Source organism: Frieseomelitta varia, unplaced genomic scaffold (assembly GCF_011392965.1).
Source record: "Frieseomelitta varia isolate USP_RPSP 00005682 unplaced genomic scaffold, Fvar_1.2 scaffold_239, whole genome shotgun sequence".
Lineage (NCBI taxonomy): Eukaryota > Metazoa > Arthropoda > Insecta > Hymenoptera > Apidae > Frieseomelitta > Frieseomelitta varia.
In genome coordinates, this window is record NW_025109967.1 from 677,241 (window position 1) to 695,583 (window position 18,343).

At 37.6% G+C, this 18,343-nt stretch overlaps 1 protein-coding gene across 4 annotated transcripts in view; it reads right to left on the reverse strand.

Moving 5' to 3' along the window:
* The window catches only part of LOC122527920, a 309,050-nt gene that overhangs the window by 1,314 nt on the left and 289,393 nt on the right, over positions 1-18,343 (reverse strand). For all 4 annotated transcript variants that reach the window (XM_043652506.1, XM_043652505.1, XM_043652508.1 and 1 more), the window contains one exon: positions 12,631-12,724. In XM_043652506.1, the coding sequence (XP_043508441.1) occupies positions 12,631-12,724 (94 nt within the window). The remainder of the gene's footprint in view (positions 1-12,630; positions 12,725-18,343) is intronic.

Sequence of the window (18,343 nt, forward strand, 5' to 3'; positions counted from 1 at the left end):
TTTAGTAATCTAAAGCATAAAATGAAATATTTTAATCTTGCTTAAACTATTGGATCATCCCATAAGCAACGCGGTTTTTTCGATTCATTTTTTAATGTAAATATTAAAATTTTTATTTCGAGATATTGAACGAAATTTAGATAGGAACAAGTTGTAAATAATGGTAAAAAAAGGTTCCTGATAATGTCAAATATTTCTTTCTTTTACGTTTTAAAACTCTGAAAAACCGCAGTATTTATGAAATGATGTAATATTTTACTGGAAATAATCCAAAAAAGAAATAGTGCTTACATTTAATTAGTATTTTCATTTTTATACATAGAAAAATTATCCGGTTATATTACGATTTTCAGTAAACAGGGTATAAAGAGAGATTAGAGGACAATATAGTGAATTTTAAATCATTATTTTTCAATAATATTTAAAATAAAGAAAATAAATTAAAATATTTTCAATATTTTTCAAATAAAATACTATTTTCAAATTTAGGAGAGTTACTGTACCAAATATAATCAAGTAAAATATTTTACTTCCAAAATTTAAATTGTACGCATAGCTTAAAATAAATAGGATTATTTATTATTCATACTATTCAAAATAGTATTTTATCCAGCTCTGTTATATAATAGTTGGATATTATTTGATATAGAAGAATAGTTGCGAATAACATATGATATTTCGATATTCATTTTGTAGGTGATAAATCTAAAAATCTTATATCATACTTTTATTAAAAGCGTTACATATTGGAGCATGATAGGAGATTAAATAACGCATAACTGCAAATTACGGTTTAACAAGTGAATGATAAAATTAAATTGTATATATTTGAATGATGTACGTTTGAATCATTAAACTGTATGTTTGACAATACTGGACGTTCAAACGCTTAATGAATCCAAGTATTTCCAAAATTTATGAACATAATATTGAGTAATATTTTGAAAAATCGAAAAAGTCGATCGAGATTGCCGACTAAATTCTTTTAAGGTATAATTTAATAAATTCTAATTAAAAGCAATTATGTAGATTCATTTTGAGATAAATGTTATTCTTCACAGTTTTTCCGTGAAGCTCCCACTTTTCTTCTATTTCTTCTAAAAATAATATTCATATTTATCTAAACCCTTTCATTCAAGCAATCACATCAGCTACATATGTATTTTTCAACATCGTTGCATTTCCTCGTTTTCACTGACTGCATGCGTTTCAGTATCCACCGTCGATCATCTTTAAAAATACATTGTCGCTAATGTAAATACATTGGTGCATGTTATCATTCATAAATTCGTCGATTAAAGCGGTTCTTTGGCTAACTTGAATGAAAAGCAGAGCCGTGGAAAGCGTCATCCTGATTAAATCGCCACCACGGAACAAACAACGGAGCTCGGGATTGATTTTCCTCGCTTTTCGTTCAACCACGTGGGAGGATCGATTCGCACAGTTGCCCTTTGAAAATCCACCGCCGATGTGCAACTGCAAATCTGCAGATCGATGTTGAGCGCAACAATCGCGACGCCTGGTTTGTGGTCCCGGTCGGCGACAATTAATTTGTTTACTATTTACCGGGACGCCATGAGAAACGTGAGCACGATAAACGCTCCATCATAGTTACGACGCGTAACGAGACCCGTCAGCGACGATCTAATTTATACCGGGAATAGATTGAAACCGATTAATTCGGTTACCATTACAAGTCCACAGCTTTCACCAACGACAGGTGAAACGAATGTGATCGAAAATGGCGGGAACGTTATGAGTTCAAACAGCCGTTGTTATTTGTGGAAGAACCATAAAAGGAATAATTCGAATTTTTTCAACGAAAGAACACGTATCATTGTTAGAAGACCAACCCGGACAATAATGAATCTATGCAATTGCATCTATTGAATCTATACTGACAATAAGCTAGCAACAGTTCACAAAAGTGGACTGTGAATAGTTAGTCATAAGGGTAAGATCCAATAATTGATCATCTATGTTCCTTCCCGTTCCACTTGACGATGATAACCAAATATATATAAAGACGTGCTTTAGAGACATTCGATAGCCTAAAACATTCTACATCATTATAGAGACATTCTATATCATTAAAAGCATCAAACATTCTAAATCATTCTACATCATATTCAAAAGCATTAGACATTCATCACATTCTAAATCAATGTAAATCATTCTATTTCATACACGACCACGACTGTAAGGGAATAAACTCTTCTAAATTGTAAGCGTGTTGACTCCAACATCATAACGAGTAGAGAAAGTTTTTTTTTTTAGTAGCTCGCAGATTCTGTGCAAATAAAGGAATGTGTCGAAATTTTGCACATATTGCTTTTAAATATATGCATGATATTATATAAATTTATATTGCTTCTAATATATATAATGTAGGAACCGCGGCTTGAGACTCCAATTTATAGGAATTTTGTTAAAGGATAGTTGTTTATTTAAGGTTAAATAAAAGAAAATTTGTTTAATGATGATTATAGTGATTAAAGTGACGTTTTACACTATTTTCTTAATTGCTAAACTCGCTAGACTCGCAACTCTCAACTCACTCTCTTCTCTCTCTCGCGCAACTCTCAACTCACTGTCTTCTCTCTTTCACTCACGCTCGCTCACTCTGCTCTCTCTGACATCTCGACACTCATTCTGTTCTCTCTGGCTTTTCGACACTCATTCTGTTCTCTCTGGCTTCTCACTGCCTTCTTCATCTGCCCAAAAATTCGTCATTCATACACATACACACAGACGCATCCATATCCTTAACATCTTAAGCTCTAGGCCTGGAGGGCCATAAACAATCTCAAGTCGCAGGCTTAACTTTCTCTACTGTTTATGCTACACCACTTGGCGTATCTGCAATCGTCGGGCACTGGAGCAAATTATGGGCCCTTTCCCAGAATTCATCCATTCCACAATAATATATATTATAATTGTTTAATAATATAATGCATATTGCTTTTAATACCTATGTATTTATAATGTGTGTAAATAGATAGTATTGTGGCTGACCCATCTGTCATCACCGCGATTTTATATATTGTCAAATATGCGATCTTTTCATATTGAGGATCCATTTCCTTGTTCAGTATGGGATAGTGGGTAATTATAATAAAGAGCAACATTTTGTAATAATGAAAATTTTAATTATAATCATATTTTTTTATTGAAATGATTTTTTAATTCTTTTTTATGTGAAGATTGGTAGTATATCGGTAGTGTATTAATAATAAAATCATTTCAAGCTTTATACTCGAAAGTTATAAAATGAATATGCTTTGTAAATTTGCATTTTCTTATTTCTAGCAGCATTTATCATGTTCGAATTCTATTATTTATGTAATTTATGTAATTAAATATTCTATAGTAGTCAATAAGTTTACATATATATATATTTGAGCATATTAGAGACAGATTATTTCCCCATAATAGGCACAAAATATATCATGCAAAATATTTTATTATTCTTGTAATTAAACTTCATCCAAGAGTTTAGAAGCATCACGATAATAAAAGCGAAATAATCATTTTAAAGATATAATTCATCATATCTTTGAAAAAATATGATGAAATACAACAAAGCGTAAAATATACTTTAATGATAATCGGTATGTATTTGATTCCTCACATAAAAACAAATGATGATGTTAATCATAATGTTTGTGGACAGAGTGCACTACTTATCTTATAAGATTTTAGATCTCCCCATATCGAAAAGTCTTTTCATATGAAGCGTCTTTATTTGTTTATTTGGCATAATCAGTGATTCATATGAGATTCTAATCATTTTCATTAAATTTTCTTCTCCCATCTCCTTCTCCCGATGTCTATAGAATCTGTTAAGTCACCACCAGACTTTGTCAGAATAGTATTCTTTTCCCGTGAAGGGTGAAACTTTGGAATTTTGCACGAAAAGGCAACGAGCCAAGAGATATTGCCGATAGAGAAACGAAAGAGTCTTATTAAAATCATAAAACAATACGGGCGCGTCGAAAGAATTCAGCCGAAAAAAATAAAAGACAAGAAAAGGTAAAGAAATGGGAGAAAGTGAGGGACCGAACGGGAGGAGGAACGACGAGAATTGAAAGCGAAAGGCGTAAGAATTCAAGGGGTGAGTTTCTCACGTTGGCTGCCGGCAACGGCGAAATAATGGGAAAGCACCGGCAGCCGTCGCTGAATCTTAAACGTTATTTAATTGTTTTAACGTAAGACGGTGAATTATGTTGTTATTTAATTAGAAACTGGGAAGAAGAGGGCGACGTTAAACGGGCATTCGCTTTTCAGTCGATTTCCGGGACAAATTCGGCAACATTACGCGGATTATAATCGTAGAGAAATTTATCGTACAGTAATGAGCAAAACTGAACACACACATGGAATTTTAATGTGAACAATATTTTATTGTAGAATACAAAAAAAGCAAAATACGTAGTGTTTTTTAGGATGTTTTGTCTTTCTCAAACAACTTTTATCATCGTGTTACCATTGCTATTCTGACAGGTACAAACTGTTTTCCTGCAGTCAGTTTTACACCGCGAGTTGTTAATTTAAGTGAAAAACTTTTAATGATTTAAATTGTCACAACTTCGTAAAAGAGATTATATAAGCTATTTGGTCTCGTTTTAAAGCGTAAAACATTATTTTGATTATTTTGAATTCGTTCTTTTCTCCCAAGACATTTTATAACATTAAGTAAAAACTGGAAGTGTCGTTTTTTTTTAAACAAAAATTGTAAGAATTCACATGTATGTAAAAACATTGAAAAATTTTTGTTCGGGCGATGTCCAATAATTTTAGATATTAGAATTATGCGTACAAAAGGCGTTAGGCTTCTTGTCCACATAAAATAATTTATTATTCTATATAAGGACAACGGCTCACACGTTTTTTATGCTGGCAAGAAGTTCGTCTTACGTAATGTCTACCACGCTCTATCCCGGCTATTGTGACGCGATAGTTTATTGTCTTCCGCGTGCCTGTTATGTTTGGTATCCTTTAAAAATAGTTGGCATCGATCACTGTATCGATGTTTAATAATTTTATCGTTTTTAGAGGAATTACGTCAAAGCAATCAAACGGCTCACCGTTCAAAGAACTGCTTGGTCCGCACTCGCCATCACTGTTTCATAAAACAAGCCCGCCGTCAGCGGGGAAGACAGTGTAACATTAAATTCAACAGTGCAACATTCACTCAAGACAGTGTATTTACACTACAGTGCAATACAGTGCGTATCACTGCGGACGAAAATACAATCACTGAGAGGCGTATCACGTCAGTGCGTTGTCACACAATTTGAACTATACATATTATCACCGCTGTGGGTGGGTAATTGCTACCTCACCGTGGGCTATAGTCAGTAATACGTCATATTACTCACACTCATCTATTAATACAATCCGCTTCTCGCAGTCTCCGATCATCTATCGAAATCTTATCATTCTTCACTCTCTATTATATCTTCACACACTATCGCTATCCACCTCAAATACAAGCGCGCAAATCACAATCGCATCGCGCCGCAACAATTTAAGTTACGACTAAATCCATCGTGATCCTGAAGACTGAAAGTTTCCTTGTATAACAATCCCTTAAAATTTGCTGTACGATTTTTTCGTCATTTCATTAAAATTTGAAACTATTAGGATTAAATAACAAAAATTCAAGAAATCCAAACATTTCGCCATCTAATCCTAATGTTGAAAGTTTAATGAAATAGCAAAAAACAAATCGTAGCAAGATTTAAGGGATTTTTAGAAAGAAAAGAAATCTTTACAAAGAAAAAATTTCAATTTTCAAGACCATGATAAATCAAGTCATGAAAATAATTTGTCAATGTTTTTAGAGATATTTGAATTTTTATAATTTTCGAGAATGAAAGTACTCTTGCTTTCCCACCTGCTACATGATGTAAAAACATCTTTGAAGAAAACTTAAGACAATCAAAGCAAAAACTTTACAATGCTTTAAAATGAGACCAAGCAGATTGTTGTACAATTTTCTTTTACGAAGTTATAACAATTTAAAGTATTGAGAATGTTTTATGATTATGCTCTTCATTTTATATCGCGTTTCTATGAAACTTCGTGACTCATGAACTTCTTTCAAATCAAATTGACCGTAAAAATTTTAATAAAACTTCGATCAACGACACATTGGTTCAACGAACAGACGTGCATATCGTTGCTTCTCCGCAACGAGTCGATGATTGAAACGTAGAAAAGCGGAAAATGACAGAGAGACAAGAAGATGAAAAACGTTCCGAAGAAAGAGAACCGAAGAGAGAAAATCTTTAACGCGACACTCGCATACGAGTACTTTAAAGTCGATGCATCAACCGATTGAAATTCCCATCGAGAGAATATCGCCCCGTCGATTAGGTACATACGTACGTGAACAGTCAACGTGAATCGAAATACTAGTGACTTCGTCTGAACGTTTTCGCAATGTTCTTTCTTGCCTTTACACACGTTCGAACGTGCAAACACGAGATCGAACGTGAAAGAAAAGCTGAGAAAACGCGTATAAAAACGAATGTACTCGTGAATAGGAAATAATAAAAGGAAATGATACAGGCGAAAACGATGCCTCTGTTGACCGGGTGAGCCACAATATCGACTGAATTTTTCACAAACGTGGAACTGGAAATACCGTGAGGGACGTTTGACGGAATTCGCATTGTAGTAAAAACATAGAATCATTATTTCTCGATATAATTATCGCGAGTATTTGCATGTCAAAGGGAGCGGGCGACAGGCTCGCGCGTTCTTCGCCAGCTCTCTTCTCGTTTTGTTGGTTAATCTGCTTTCTCAATGGTTTCTCGCGGTAAAAAGGTTCGACAGCGTGTACCTTAAGGGCTGTGGCTGATGCGGAGTAATTAGCACCGCGTTACAAAGTACAAAAGGCTGTATTGTTTGACTGTCATGCAAGAAGCGCACGTTGCCTCTTGATCCTCCCTCCTCCTGCGTCCGCCTCTTGTAATTTTCTGTGCGACAAATCTCGTTGCTTTTAAAAGGACCTTCACCAACCGTGGTCGTTTCATAATCGTTTCTTTTGCTTTTTTCTTGCATTCGTCGCTGTCGCGCAATTCCTCCTTGAATCGTGATTTGAATCATCTTTTCGCGAGTTGAAAGAAAGAAGGTGGCTCGATGAGTCACGCAAAAAGAGAATCAAGAGAAAGATATAAATTCAAGATAATTCGGCTGGTTCGATTGCTTACGCAATGCATAAGCTTCTTTTCCTCGCGTTCTCTTTTCCCTCGTCATCTCGTCTCGTCTCGTCTGATTTCACCTCGCGGACTTCACCTCCTCTCTCCTTTTGTTCCGCGTTTCGTTCGTGCTTCTCTCTGTGTCAAAGCAGCAGGAAGAAGCGAAGTAAAGAGTTAGGGGAGTCCGGCTACAAAGAAAGGGGAGAACAGAGGGAAAGAGGAATGACACACAGATGGGAAGAGAAAAGGAGAAAAGTGCGTTGTCGTAGCGATGATCAAAAGCAGTTTGCTCGCGGACTTGCCTCAAGTATCTTCGGCGGAGACGCGAGGGGATGAAAGTTCGTCCGGCTTCCTTCCACGTCTTTCCACTCTTCTCTTTCATGCGTTTCTTTAACTTCGCCCGCCTCGTAGACTCTCTTATCTTCTGCTTGCATCTCCGTTACTCCTTTCTTTCTTGCGCTACGCATCTTTCTTTCCTTTCATCCGATTGCTTGAGAATTACGTGAAAATTCGATCGATTGTGAGCTTGCGTGTTTAAATATAAGGTTGTTTGCAGACAGAAATATTTATATCGCGATACATGCTTAATGGATATGGAATGTACACGTACTGTTATGGACGCGTTCACACGAAGACACAGTATCGCGATACCGATTTCGTGTATTTCGAGAATCTCAGCCGCCAGCGATATTTCTCGTACGGTATGATATCGACAGCCAAGGCGTCGAAGAAACAAACAAATTGCGTCATAGACGCGGGAGTATAAGTTATCATACAGAGACAAGCAAATATTTGAAAAATGATTTAAAAAATATAACATCTTGATGTTATTTCAAAATTAATTCTATCTTAATTTATTTGGACAAGAAATGTTTTTTCTTGAAATTATTTCATTATTTGACTATTAAATAAGATAATTTTTTATTTTAGTTTGTATTTTAACACATTTGTTGTCACTTTATCTGGTGCTAAAGCCTTTTTAAACTCGGTTTGTGACCGATTGGTCCAGTAGACTGACGTGTCTATTGATCGATCACATTGGCAATAAATATGTTAAATTTGTTTCTATAAGTAATTTTTCAATTTTCTGGTTTTGTTAAGTAAACTTTACTTTGTGCTGTGATTATTTCTTATTCTACTTCATTGGATTAATTGATAATGATCATTTATTTGGTTTTTATTATTTTGGTTATTCATTTATTTGAACATAAGATAAAGTCACTTTTGTTTTGTTATTTTTAAAATAAAAATAATAAATTCATGAAAATGATTCGTTATTTCAAATTGTTAATTTTTACCTTTGTATCTGATGAAATTTGCTCAATCCTGTATTAACAATAATAAGTTCGTTAGTCGTTAATATTAAATGTTAGCGCCCATTTTTTTTTCAAAAGCAGTTTCTAAATTCGTGATCTGTTCCGAAAGAAGACTTGGGAAATGAAACATTTAGCACAAAATCCAGATAGATTGGACTAAGTGTTGTTTATATTTAATTTCCAAAGATGTATCTCGTACACTTATTGCGATGCTTGTGTCTGGGATGAAAACACATGTATGATGGATACCGAAAATACAATGTTTCACAGAATTAGTTTCAATACGACTTCAGATAAAATCACTTTGCAGACGCTGTGCTATGAAGTTAATATTCTGGAAAACCTCGCAAAGTCTAGGAACGGTCCAATCACGATTGATAGATAGCCAGGTCCAGAGGAATTTTGAAAAATCTGTTCTGTTGTCAAGTCGTCCGCGCGACCTTGTGACTTCTCATCAGGGACATTACGGACTAAAGGTGCATTGGAAAGGAATCGACGAGTGCCAACGAGGCTCGGAAAATAGTCTTATTGTTAGTTCAGCCTTTAGTCAATCAATTTTAATTCAATCTTTAGTCAATCAATCTTACAATTAGTTCACTTTTTAGTTAGTCAGTCTTACTTCAGTCAGTCAAAGCCGCAGCCTTTAGTCAGTTAGTCTTAGTTCAGCATCCAGTTAATCAAGATTGCAGCCCTTAGTCAGTCTTACGATTAGTTCAACTCCAGGTGGTCTGTCTGTCTTACTTCGGTATCTAGTCAAAAGTCACAGCTTTTAGCCAATCAGTTCATCATCCAGTTAATCAAGACAAACAGTCTTCATTCGTAATAACATAGTTAGTCAGAATCAGTTGCGATCAGGCTGATTTCATAAACATAAGTCAACAAACAGCAACCAAATCATTCAAGTGTATTTAGTCTCACATCAATAAGCAGTCTTTTGATTTGTAATCTTGCGCTAGGCAATATTCAAGGCCGAAATATAATTTACACATTTACACATTTTACAAAACTGATAATTCAGCCTTTTTCACATGAAAATACTTGATACACGTGATACACGTATGATGGATACTACATATATGAAAATAAACATAGCTTATCACATTCATATAATGATCCTCATAACGATTCAGTAACGCGATACCGATTTTGTCTATCCTACAACCTCAGCAGTTGGCGATACTTTACAATGTCAAGACGTTAAAACAAATTGCATCATTACACGGAAATGTATGATATCACATAAAAACAGACTTCAGTATTATTTAAATAAAATATTTGAAAAATAATTATTTAAATAATTTATTTTATTTGGCTTGATGTTATTTTGAAATAATTTTACTCTAATTTATCTAAATAAGAAAAATAATTTTCTTATAATTATTTAATTATAAATTATAAAATTAAAAATTTAATTAATTTTTATTAATTTAAAATTATAAAATTATTTAATTATTTAGCTAGCAAATAACATAATTTTTTATTTTATTTTGTATTTTAAATTTATTTCTATAAATAATTTTCCAAATAATTTTTGATTCCGTTGACTAAATTCGACTTTGTGTTGCGATTATTTGTTATTCTTCTTCGATGAGTTAACTCGAATAAAAAAATAATTTACAAATCATTCATTTGATTCAGGCACAATATAAAGATAAGATACTTCTTCTGTGTTATTTTTAAAATAAAAATAACAAGTTAATGGGAATGATTCATTATTTGCAATTTGCCCAATCCTGGATAAACATTATCACTCAGTAACATCAAATACTCGCTTCTCTGAATTCACGATCAATTCCGGAAAGACACTCGAGAAAACGGACATTCAATAAACGATCAAAAGAGATAAAACTAAGTGTTTATATTTCCAACATGTATCTCATACGCATATCTCGAATACTTATATCGGTGATACAAATTTCATCTGAAGTATTATTATTATTAATTTATAAAATAAATTCAAATTCAGATGTTTACTACTGGATAAACAGTGCAATGGATACACAAGCGGTAAAACTCAGGAGCGAGGTTTAATCAGTCTCTTCGCGTGGCTAACCATAAATCCATCAACTCAGAAATTATTTCCGTTGAAAGTACAGCGAGACGAGGCAAAGATAATCTCCGGTGTGCGTTAAGATTCGAAAGGTGGAAGAGGGTGTGGAAAACGAAACGAAGGAGAGAGGAGAGAGAAATGAAAGGGAAGAAGAGAGACCGCGAGGAAGCTCGTGTCCCAGTAGCATACATTATCTCATTTCCTTTCGACTCCTTTTCGTTCCTCGTTCTCGTCCCTTCGCTTTCCTCCTCGTCCGTTTTCTGCGCCGGCCTGCAAACACCCCGCCGCTTCTTTCGCCGACCCGAGAAAACCTTCCTTCCCCTTGGTTTTCTCACATAATCATGCATTTGCATGCAAACTTGATATCACTACTTAAAATGTAAAACAACTCGTGCGCGTCTTGCCCATCGCACTTGCGACGGCACTCTTTCCCTTGGCTTCTTTGAGAACGAAAACCGAGCGGCAAACTGCCGGTGAAAATGGACGCCGTGATGCAACGCGGAGACAAAGAGGTGTAAATGAAAAATCGATGTCGCGACAGATTCATTCGGCGAATGGTTAATTCGTGGTTGAAGACAATATGTACTTAGATGTTTCTATCAGACAGTCCCTCTTTAATTAATTAGATGAGCAAGAAATTTAAGTTTCTACAGAAATGCAAGATTCTAACTTAGTGTACTCTATACGGGGTATACACACAATTACACAGAACAAACTTCATTGTGTATCATAAGTTTTTACTTAATTTTATGTTATATATATAAAAGTGAACCGCTGTGATGATATTTTCTATCTCTAGTAATACAGGATGTTCATAAAGTCTCTTTACAATTGCAAAAATTTATTACAAATGCAAATGAAAAGACAGTTAATTATTACAAAATGAGACGTATATATTTAAGTTTTTATTTTTTTTTTTTTTTTTTTGCCTCGTTTAATACATCTCTATATGGGCGACATTAGTTGCACGAAGCACATTAAGACGGTACTCGATTTTTTGCCATGTTCGCTGTAGCATACCTTCATCAGTGGTCGCAATGGCATCAGTGATCCTCTGCTTTAGATTAGATCTTAGATTAGATTACCTTTGGTCGATACACGATATCTTTAACATAACCCCCACGTGAGTGTCCATAAAATCTCTTTACAATTTCAAAAATTTATTACAAAGGCAATTGATGAGATATCTTCATCAGATTTGTTCTATGTACTCAGTGATTATCAAGGTTTTTATCACATTACATTGCAGGTACCTTGTTGATGAATAAAATACTGTTGGCCCCTTACTCTTCAAGAGAAGGCACAATGTGTATCATAGTTTATTGAAACCAAATCGGATCTGCAGACTCAGCGAAACTTCAGAACTTTGTAAATATGGAAAAGATCCATCGTCACGTCCATCAATTCATGCATGGCACAAGAAATTTATGGAGACAGGGGCAATGTTCGATAAAGGGAATAGTGGACGACCAAGAACATTGATCGTGTAAGAAATTGAGTACCGTCTTGATGTGCTTCGTGCAACTAACGGTTCCCAGATAAAAGTGTATTAAATGAGGTAAAAAAACAAAAAAAAACTTAAATACGTTTCATTTGGTAATAATTTCTACTTTCTTTTCATTTGCTTTTGTAATAAATTTTTGAAATTGTAAAGAGACACCATGTACATCATACCGGTAAATAAGTTGCGTAAAAGATCCAGTTTCAACTGGAATTGATGCATTTTAACGATGAAACGAGCAACAGTGGAAAAGAGAGTAGCAGAACGATAAGAACGATGGAAATTTCTCGTGATATTCATATTTCGTACAATTGTTTACAGGCTCTGCTAAGATGAGACGGACAATGGCGTTTTGTCTACAGGGACGTCAAACTTTATCGAACAATGAGTGGTTGAAAACTTGGGAGAAGATATTGTCACCTAGTGCGCAACGATGAAAAATGTTTAACCAACTTTTATTTGATCCGTGTTGCTCTCTTGTATCTTTGGTCGAGAGACATTGATAACAAAATAAATGCGAGAAAAGATTTTGCATTTTAAATATCATGGACTCACCCAATCCCGCATGACCAAAGCAAAATAGACAACCATCCGTTCCATTGATAACCGCGTGGATGACATCTGTCAGGGCACTTGAACAGATCTCGGTCTGAAACAAATGTAATAAATGTTATACGAAGAAAAAAAAAAAGAGAGAGAGAATTTATGCAGACAGTTTAAATAAAATTATTCATATGGCAAAACAAAGAGAAAAGAAAATATTGTTTCTCTTCAAACAAGCGTTCTTTCCAACATTTTTCTTCTATGTACTTTTGCACGGCGATAATTGATATCAATTTGATTATCCTAAATTGGTTTCGAGTTAAGTTATTTAACGACGACAGGCAAGGCACTTTCAAGCACGATGGACGCGATTTTAATTGTTCCTCATCGTGACAGGGCGGTGGGGTTGTGCTCGTCCTACTCCTAGGGGAAGAGGAGAACGAGACACCAACCGGGACTTTCGAGGGTAACGACGAAGCTTAACTTAAAGTGCTTAAGAAAGCGTTTGCGGGACGGTTTAATAAACGGAACGAGCGTTATGTCCGCCGAGTGAAGACAGCGCTTCCAGAGAGACAAGAACGCGAGGATTACTGGAGGAGCGGCTTTGTTTGCTTTTAATATATTCATAGACTGGAAAAGTCTTCTTTGGGGGCGAGAAAGAGCGCGACAACGGACAGATTTTTAGTTCCTCCATCTTTCGCCAGACTGCGCCCGTTTCTCGTTACGCAGATTTGCGAGAGCGGTCGCGGTATCATGTCTGCACTCTCGGCGAAGCTAAGTAAAGGATTCTTGCGAAAAAATGAGGAAGAAAGAAAAAAAATAGGAAGGAAAGAGACTACGAATCGATGAAAGGGGGTGTCTCTCGTTCTGGAATTTCCTGCGGAAGTAACCGGAAATTTCCTTCGAGCCTGTACTCGATTCGTTCTAACCGATCGATATAGACATCGACCATTCTCTCTTTTACTCTCGTAAGGGTTAACAAACGTTTCGCGACCAAAAGGGGCGGCCAGAGCCAGAGACGTGGTAAGAGTGTGAGCAAGAAAGATGACGAAGGAAAGGGGAGCAGGTTGCTGGGAATATCGAGAGGAAGATGAGGACGTGTCGATACCTCGACCAAACAAGATTGAAATCTTCGTGGACGAGAATCATCGGATGAATCTCGAGGCCTGAGATGGGAAAGGGGAGATGAAAGCTCGCTGGCAAGGGTAGAGTTTGAGCGAAAAGAGAGAGAGAGAGAGAGAGAGAGAGAGAGAGAGAGAGAGAGAGAGAGAGAGAGAGGGAGAGAGAGAAAATGGCAGAGATAGTTTTGCAAGGGGTACAACGCGAGAGAAGAACTGCAAGGAACGTAAGAGCGAGCGATTTAGATAGAAGAAACCCTTCAGGCTGAGTTTTTTCCTGCCTCTGCTCTAAAGAAAACGGAAATAAGAAGTCCAGTCCCTCTTCCAATATGGTAATTCCAATCTGTCGTTGCTCGTTTCAAAGCACACTCTTTCTGCAGAGAACGAATTTCCTCGATACTCCTCGATTGCGAACGCGGGGGAGAATGATTCCAATCGATGGAAACGCGATTTTCAGAATTTATTCGCTTTAATCGTGAAAATGATTTGCGCACGTAAAAAGAAGTAGACAGCAACGACGGAAACGTGAAAACGTCGAAATCTCCGATGAGATTAACGAAGGAAGAAAGAGAGAGAGAGAGAGAGAGAGAGAGAGAGAGAGAGAGAGAAAGTTGAAAGAGGCGAAGGAGAGGTTCGCGGGGACAACAAGGACATTCATAATTATAACGGGATCATCCCAGGGGGATGTAACGCAAGGTAAACATATTTCGCGGCTACCTGCACCCTCGAGAGATCCGCCACTCTCTCTCCCTCTGCGCTCGCCTGCATAGCGGAACCGACGGCATCACGGTTAATGAAATACGTGACCGAAGCCTCCGTCATAATCTCAAACACTTGATTCCGCGATCCCGCTCGGAATTGAGAGGAACGAAGGGTCGGCTCGTCGTTTTACCGCGCGGAAAACATCCCCTCGGCGACCGTTGTTCCTACGTTTGATAATGCGTTGAATTTAAATTCTTTCTCCCTACTACGCCGTCCGTTCGATTTTATTCCTCGCGTGTAATAACACATTTCAGAAGAATTGAATTTGAATATATTTAAAAAAATACAAAATGTCGTGTAATTACAACGTCAAACTCGTTATTACGAAACTCTTTTCTATATAACTTTGAAACTTTTAAACTCTAACAACAGTTCCAGTCACGCTGTAAAAAAAGTTCCCATGGAATGCCCTAACTAAAGAAAAGGGAAGCAAACTTGCCATTTATCCAGGCAACGTTTCAGAAAATAAACTGAAATTTGTACGTGGAACGACTTGGCGACAGAAAGCTTAAAGGAGCTTTCTTTCCCGAGACATACCCAACCGAACGATTGAAAGAAGTCGACCTATGTAAAAGCCCGCCGTCTCTATTAGCAGCGAACCGGGGATGAAGGAGACATTAATTTCGGCGGTGTAAATTAAAAGGGAGTAGAAGGCATCATGGTGTGACTTACAAACGACGATGGTCGGTGTCATGGTAGCCTGCGTTGCGTCGATTCCACTTGCAGGACGCGTTCTAGTAACGCAATATTGGCGCTGCCGCGTGGAATACCAACGATACGGAGAAAGGTCGAGAAGGGAGTAGGAAAGGGGGTTGTCGATGCTCGTGGCCCAAGACAAGCTTCGTCTTCGTCAAGAAGGAACTTGCAGCTATGCTTCTCTTTCGTTCGCTCTCTCTCTCTCTCTCTTTTCTCTCTTTTTCGCCACCCTTCTCAGCGAAATGTAAAACTCGTGTAAGAAAGTTGGAAAAGGCGCTACGGGAAAAAGGAGTTTGCGATGGGGTGTTGCCGTATAGAAAGGCGAGAGCCTCTTAATGGTTGGAAATAATCGAATGACCCCCTTTCGCGAATTTCTTAATTCGCAAGTTTCCAGATGCCTCGGTCGCTGCTAGTGTGACGAGTCGAACAGGTGTCGCAGCTGCTTCCATTTCCTTAAACTCCCGGTGCTTTTCTCGACTCGTTACTTAGAGTTTCTTTTAAAGTACGTGACCACCGTTACTTCGTTTGGTTCGTTTATTTTTATCGAAGGTCGGACTTGGCATTTTACGAAATTTTTCTGCATTAGAAAAGGAAAAGTAATATGCGTGGTGATTCGTGTGAGGTGAATTTTGTTGAATCGATCATTGGTATAGACGAATTAGTTTGATATGGATGAAGTTAGTTCGTCTAGCGGAAAATCACATTGAATTAGCTTATGACGTAACTGCCAACAATGTCCCTAGAATAATATCCGTCAGTACAATTATCTATCGGTTAATTGCATGAACGTTACGAAAATCACGTTTATTAATTGAGTCACTGTAGCGACGAAAACTAATAATATAGATAACTATGAAATCAAGATAGAAAGAAGCATTGAAACGATAGATCTACCGATCTATTGTAATCGCGACATCTAGTATTGCTTAAATGTACAATTATTGTGTATGTGATATGCGTATATGTATTTGTACTATTTATAAGAAGCTCGAACGTATTGTCCCACATTACATTGTAATAAGAGTCCGCTGAATAATATTGTTGTTCCTAAGTAAATTCCAAAGTGATTATTAATTATTATAAAGCCACACTGCGCTACGCGCTCCAATGTTTCCAAAGGAAAACAAAGTTTTTATGAAAATAGACTTACAGTTAGATGTACGAGACGAATATAATCTCCAAGTTCCTAGAATATACGGCCATCTAGAATTTAGGAGTGTCTATAGGATAAAACGTATTACGAAATCGCGTATGCAATTACGTGACGCTGTACACGACCAGTTGACACTTGGCCGATTTTATAATCTCGGCACACCGTGGAAACCGTTAGTTGTACTATTCGAGGAAAGGTAGGCGGTTTACCATTTGCGTGTAGATGCAGCTGGCGCGTGGAACGTTCAATGAAAACCGTATCAAAAACAAACAGGCCCGAAGGGGTGATTTTCGCTCTCGTTTCGACATGTCTACGAGCGGCGATGCGTACGACGCGCGCGCAATGCACACGCGGAACGCTCGCGTTCGTTCACGAGCCGATAATTCCGAAAATTGCGTCGCCATATGCGTGACATCCGGTTTTTGTTCACCGCACCGTGATTCGATTCGGCGACTTATTCGCTTATAAATAAATTCCGATTGGATCGGACTGGTCGATCGTCGACGAAAATATTCGACGCGAGTCGACTGGTTCGATTTATCGATAGGAGTGCTCGATGCACTCGTAGAATATTCAAGTAGAACGTCGACGCAATGTTCTACCGATTGAAGCGCGTTCTCGCGTGGAAACTATTCTAGAAAAATCGGAAGAAATCACTCGTGGAAATGGAGAAAGCAGCTCGTGTATAGTGTACAGTGCTTGACGATCAGTTTTTGCTGGTATTTTGGTATTATAGTTCCGACAACGCAATATTTTCGACTCGTGCACGAGAGACACTTCGCGTAACTCCCTAACGCGTGGACTCCCTTCTCCCTTCCTGAGGATAACGGCGAAAGAACTTTTTATCCGACGCGTTCTCGTATCGCAGTAAGATCAACCCACGAACTTGTGAAAACGCAGAACACGGAAAAGAGAGTGTGAGGAAATGTGAAAATGCGTGAGCAACCTCGGTATTTGGTGAAATATGTCGCGATTTACACGGGAAATTGGCATCATTGGCATCTGGGGAGCAAGCGAGACAACACCCTCGTGCGTCAGGCTGTTCGAAAAGCAACCCCCAACAACGAAGCGTGTACGAATACCGGTGACTGGTCGGATCAAAAAAGCATTCGGGAAATCCAACGCTCGGTTTCACCGATGCAGAATCGAAATCGTTAGTAACCCTATCCGCGTTTGCCAGCAAGCTAGTAACCCTGGCCAGCCTAACTCGCGTTCTCTTTTTCACCGCGAGTTTTCGAACGTTTGAAACAATGGCTGTTAAAAATAATTAAAAGAGTTGCGTCAGGACTATTTGGGAAATTGCATTTTCCGAATAAATGAAAAAAAAATTGCTTTCCTCTCCGGGGATTTCCTAACGATTTTCAAATTAGAGAATATAGGAACAAAACGACGAATCGGGAAGCATGTATCTGACTGGAATTCACGATCTCCGAGAGAGAGTGATGGCTCGCTTTTGGGATGGCTGACGCGTGTCAGACACCTGCCAAACTTCATCAGTGATTGCCGAAGCCCAGCTCGTTGCCCGAATTAATCTTACTGTAATATGGAAATGTGTCGTACGGATGGACTATGCGAAGGTCCGATCTGACGGATCCGGACACGAGGCAGAACAAGGAATATAGATGCGACCAATCGGGGTGGATCCGTTCCACAGGCCCGTATGATTGGTTTACAGATTATCATGGCTCCTCTGCCGTTAGAACGTCGCTATCAACCCCTATTCGACGGCTGCTTACTCACTGGACCGCGATCCGAACGATCGAGGGTCGATTGTGTTTTTCTAACATCGTCTAAGTGTGCATCGATTACATGACAATACATTTTCAAAGAGGAAACTCGTCATAGATGGAATGGATGATGGACGCATGGATATAACATGCTGGTTATGCGCGGAGTCTAGGAATAATCATAGGCCTAACTGTGACGCGACCAATGAATTCTGATGAGCAGGAACACGATGCATTTGTTTCGTGGATCGATCAGCTATATAAAAAAA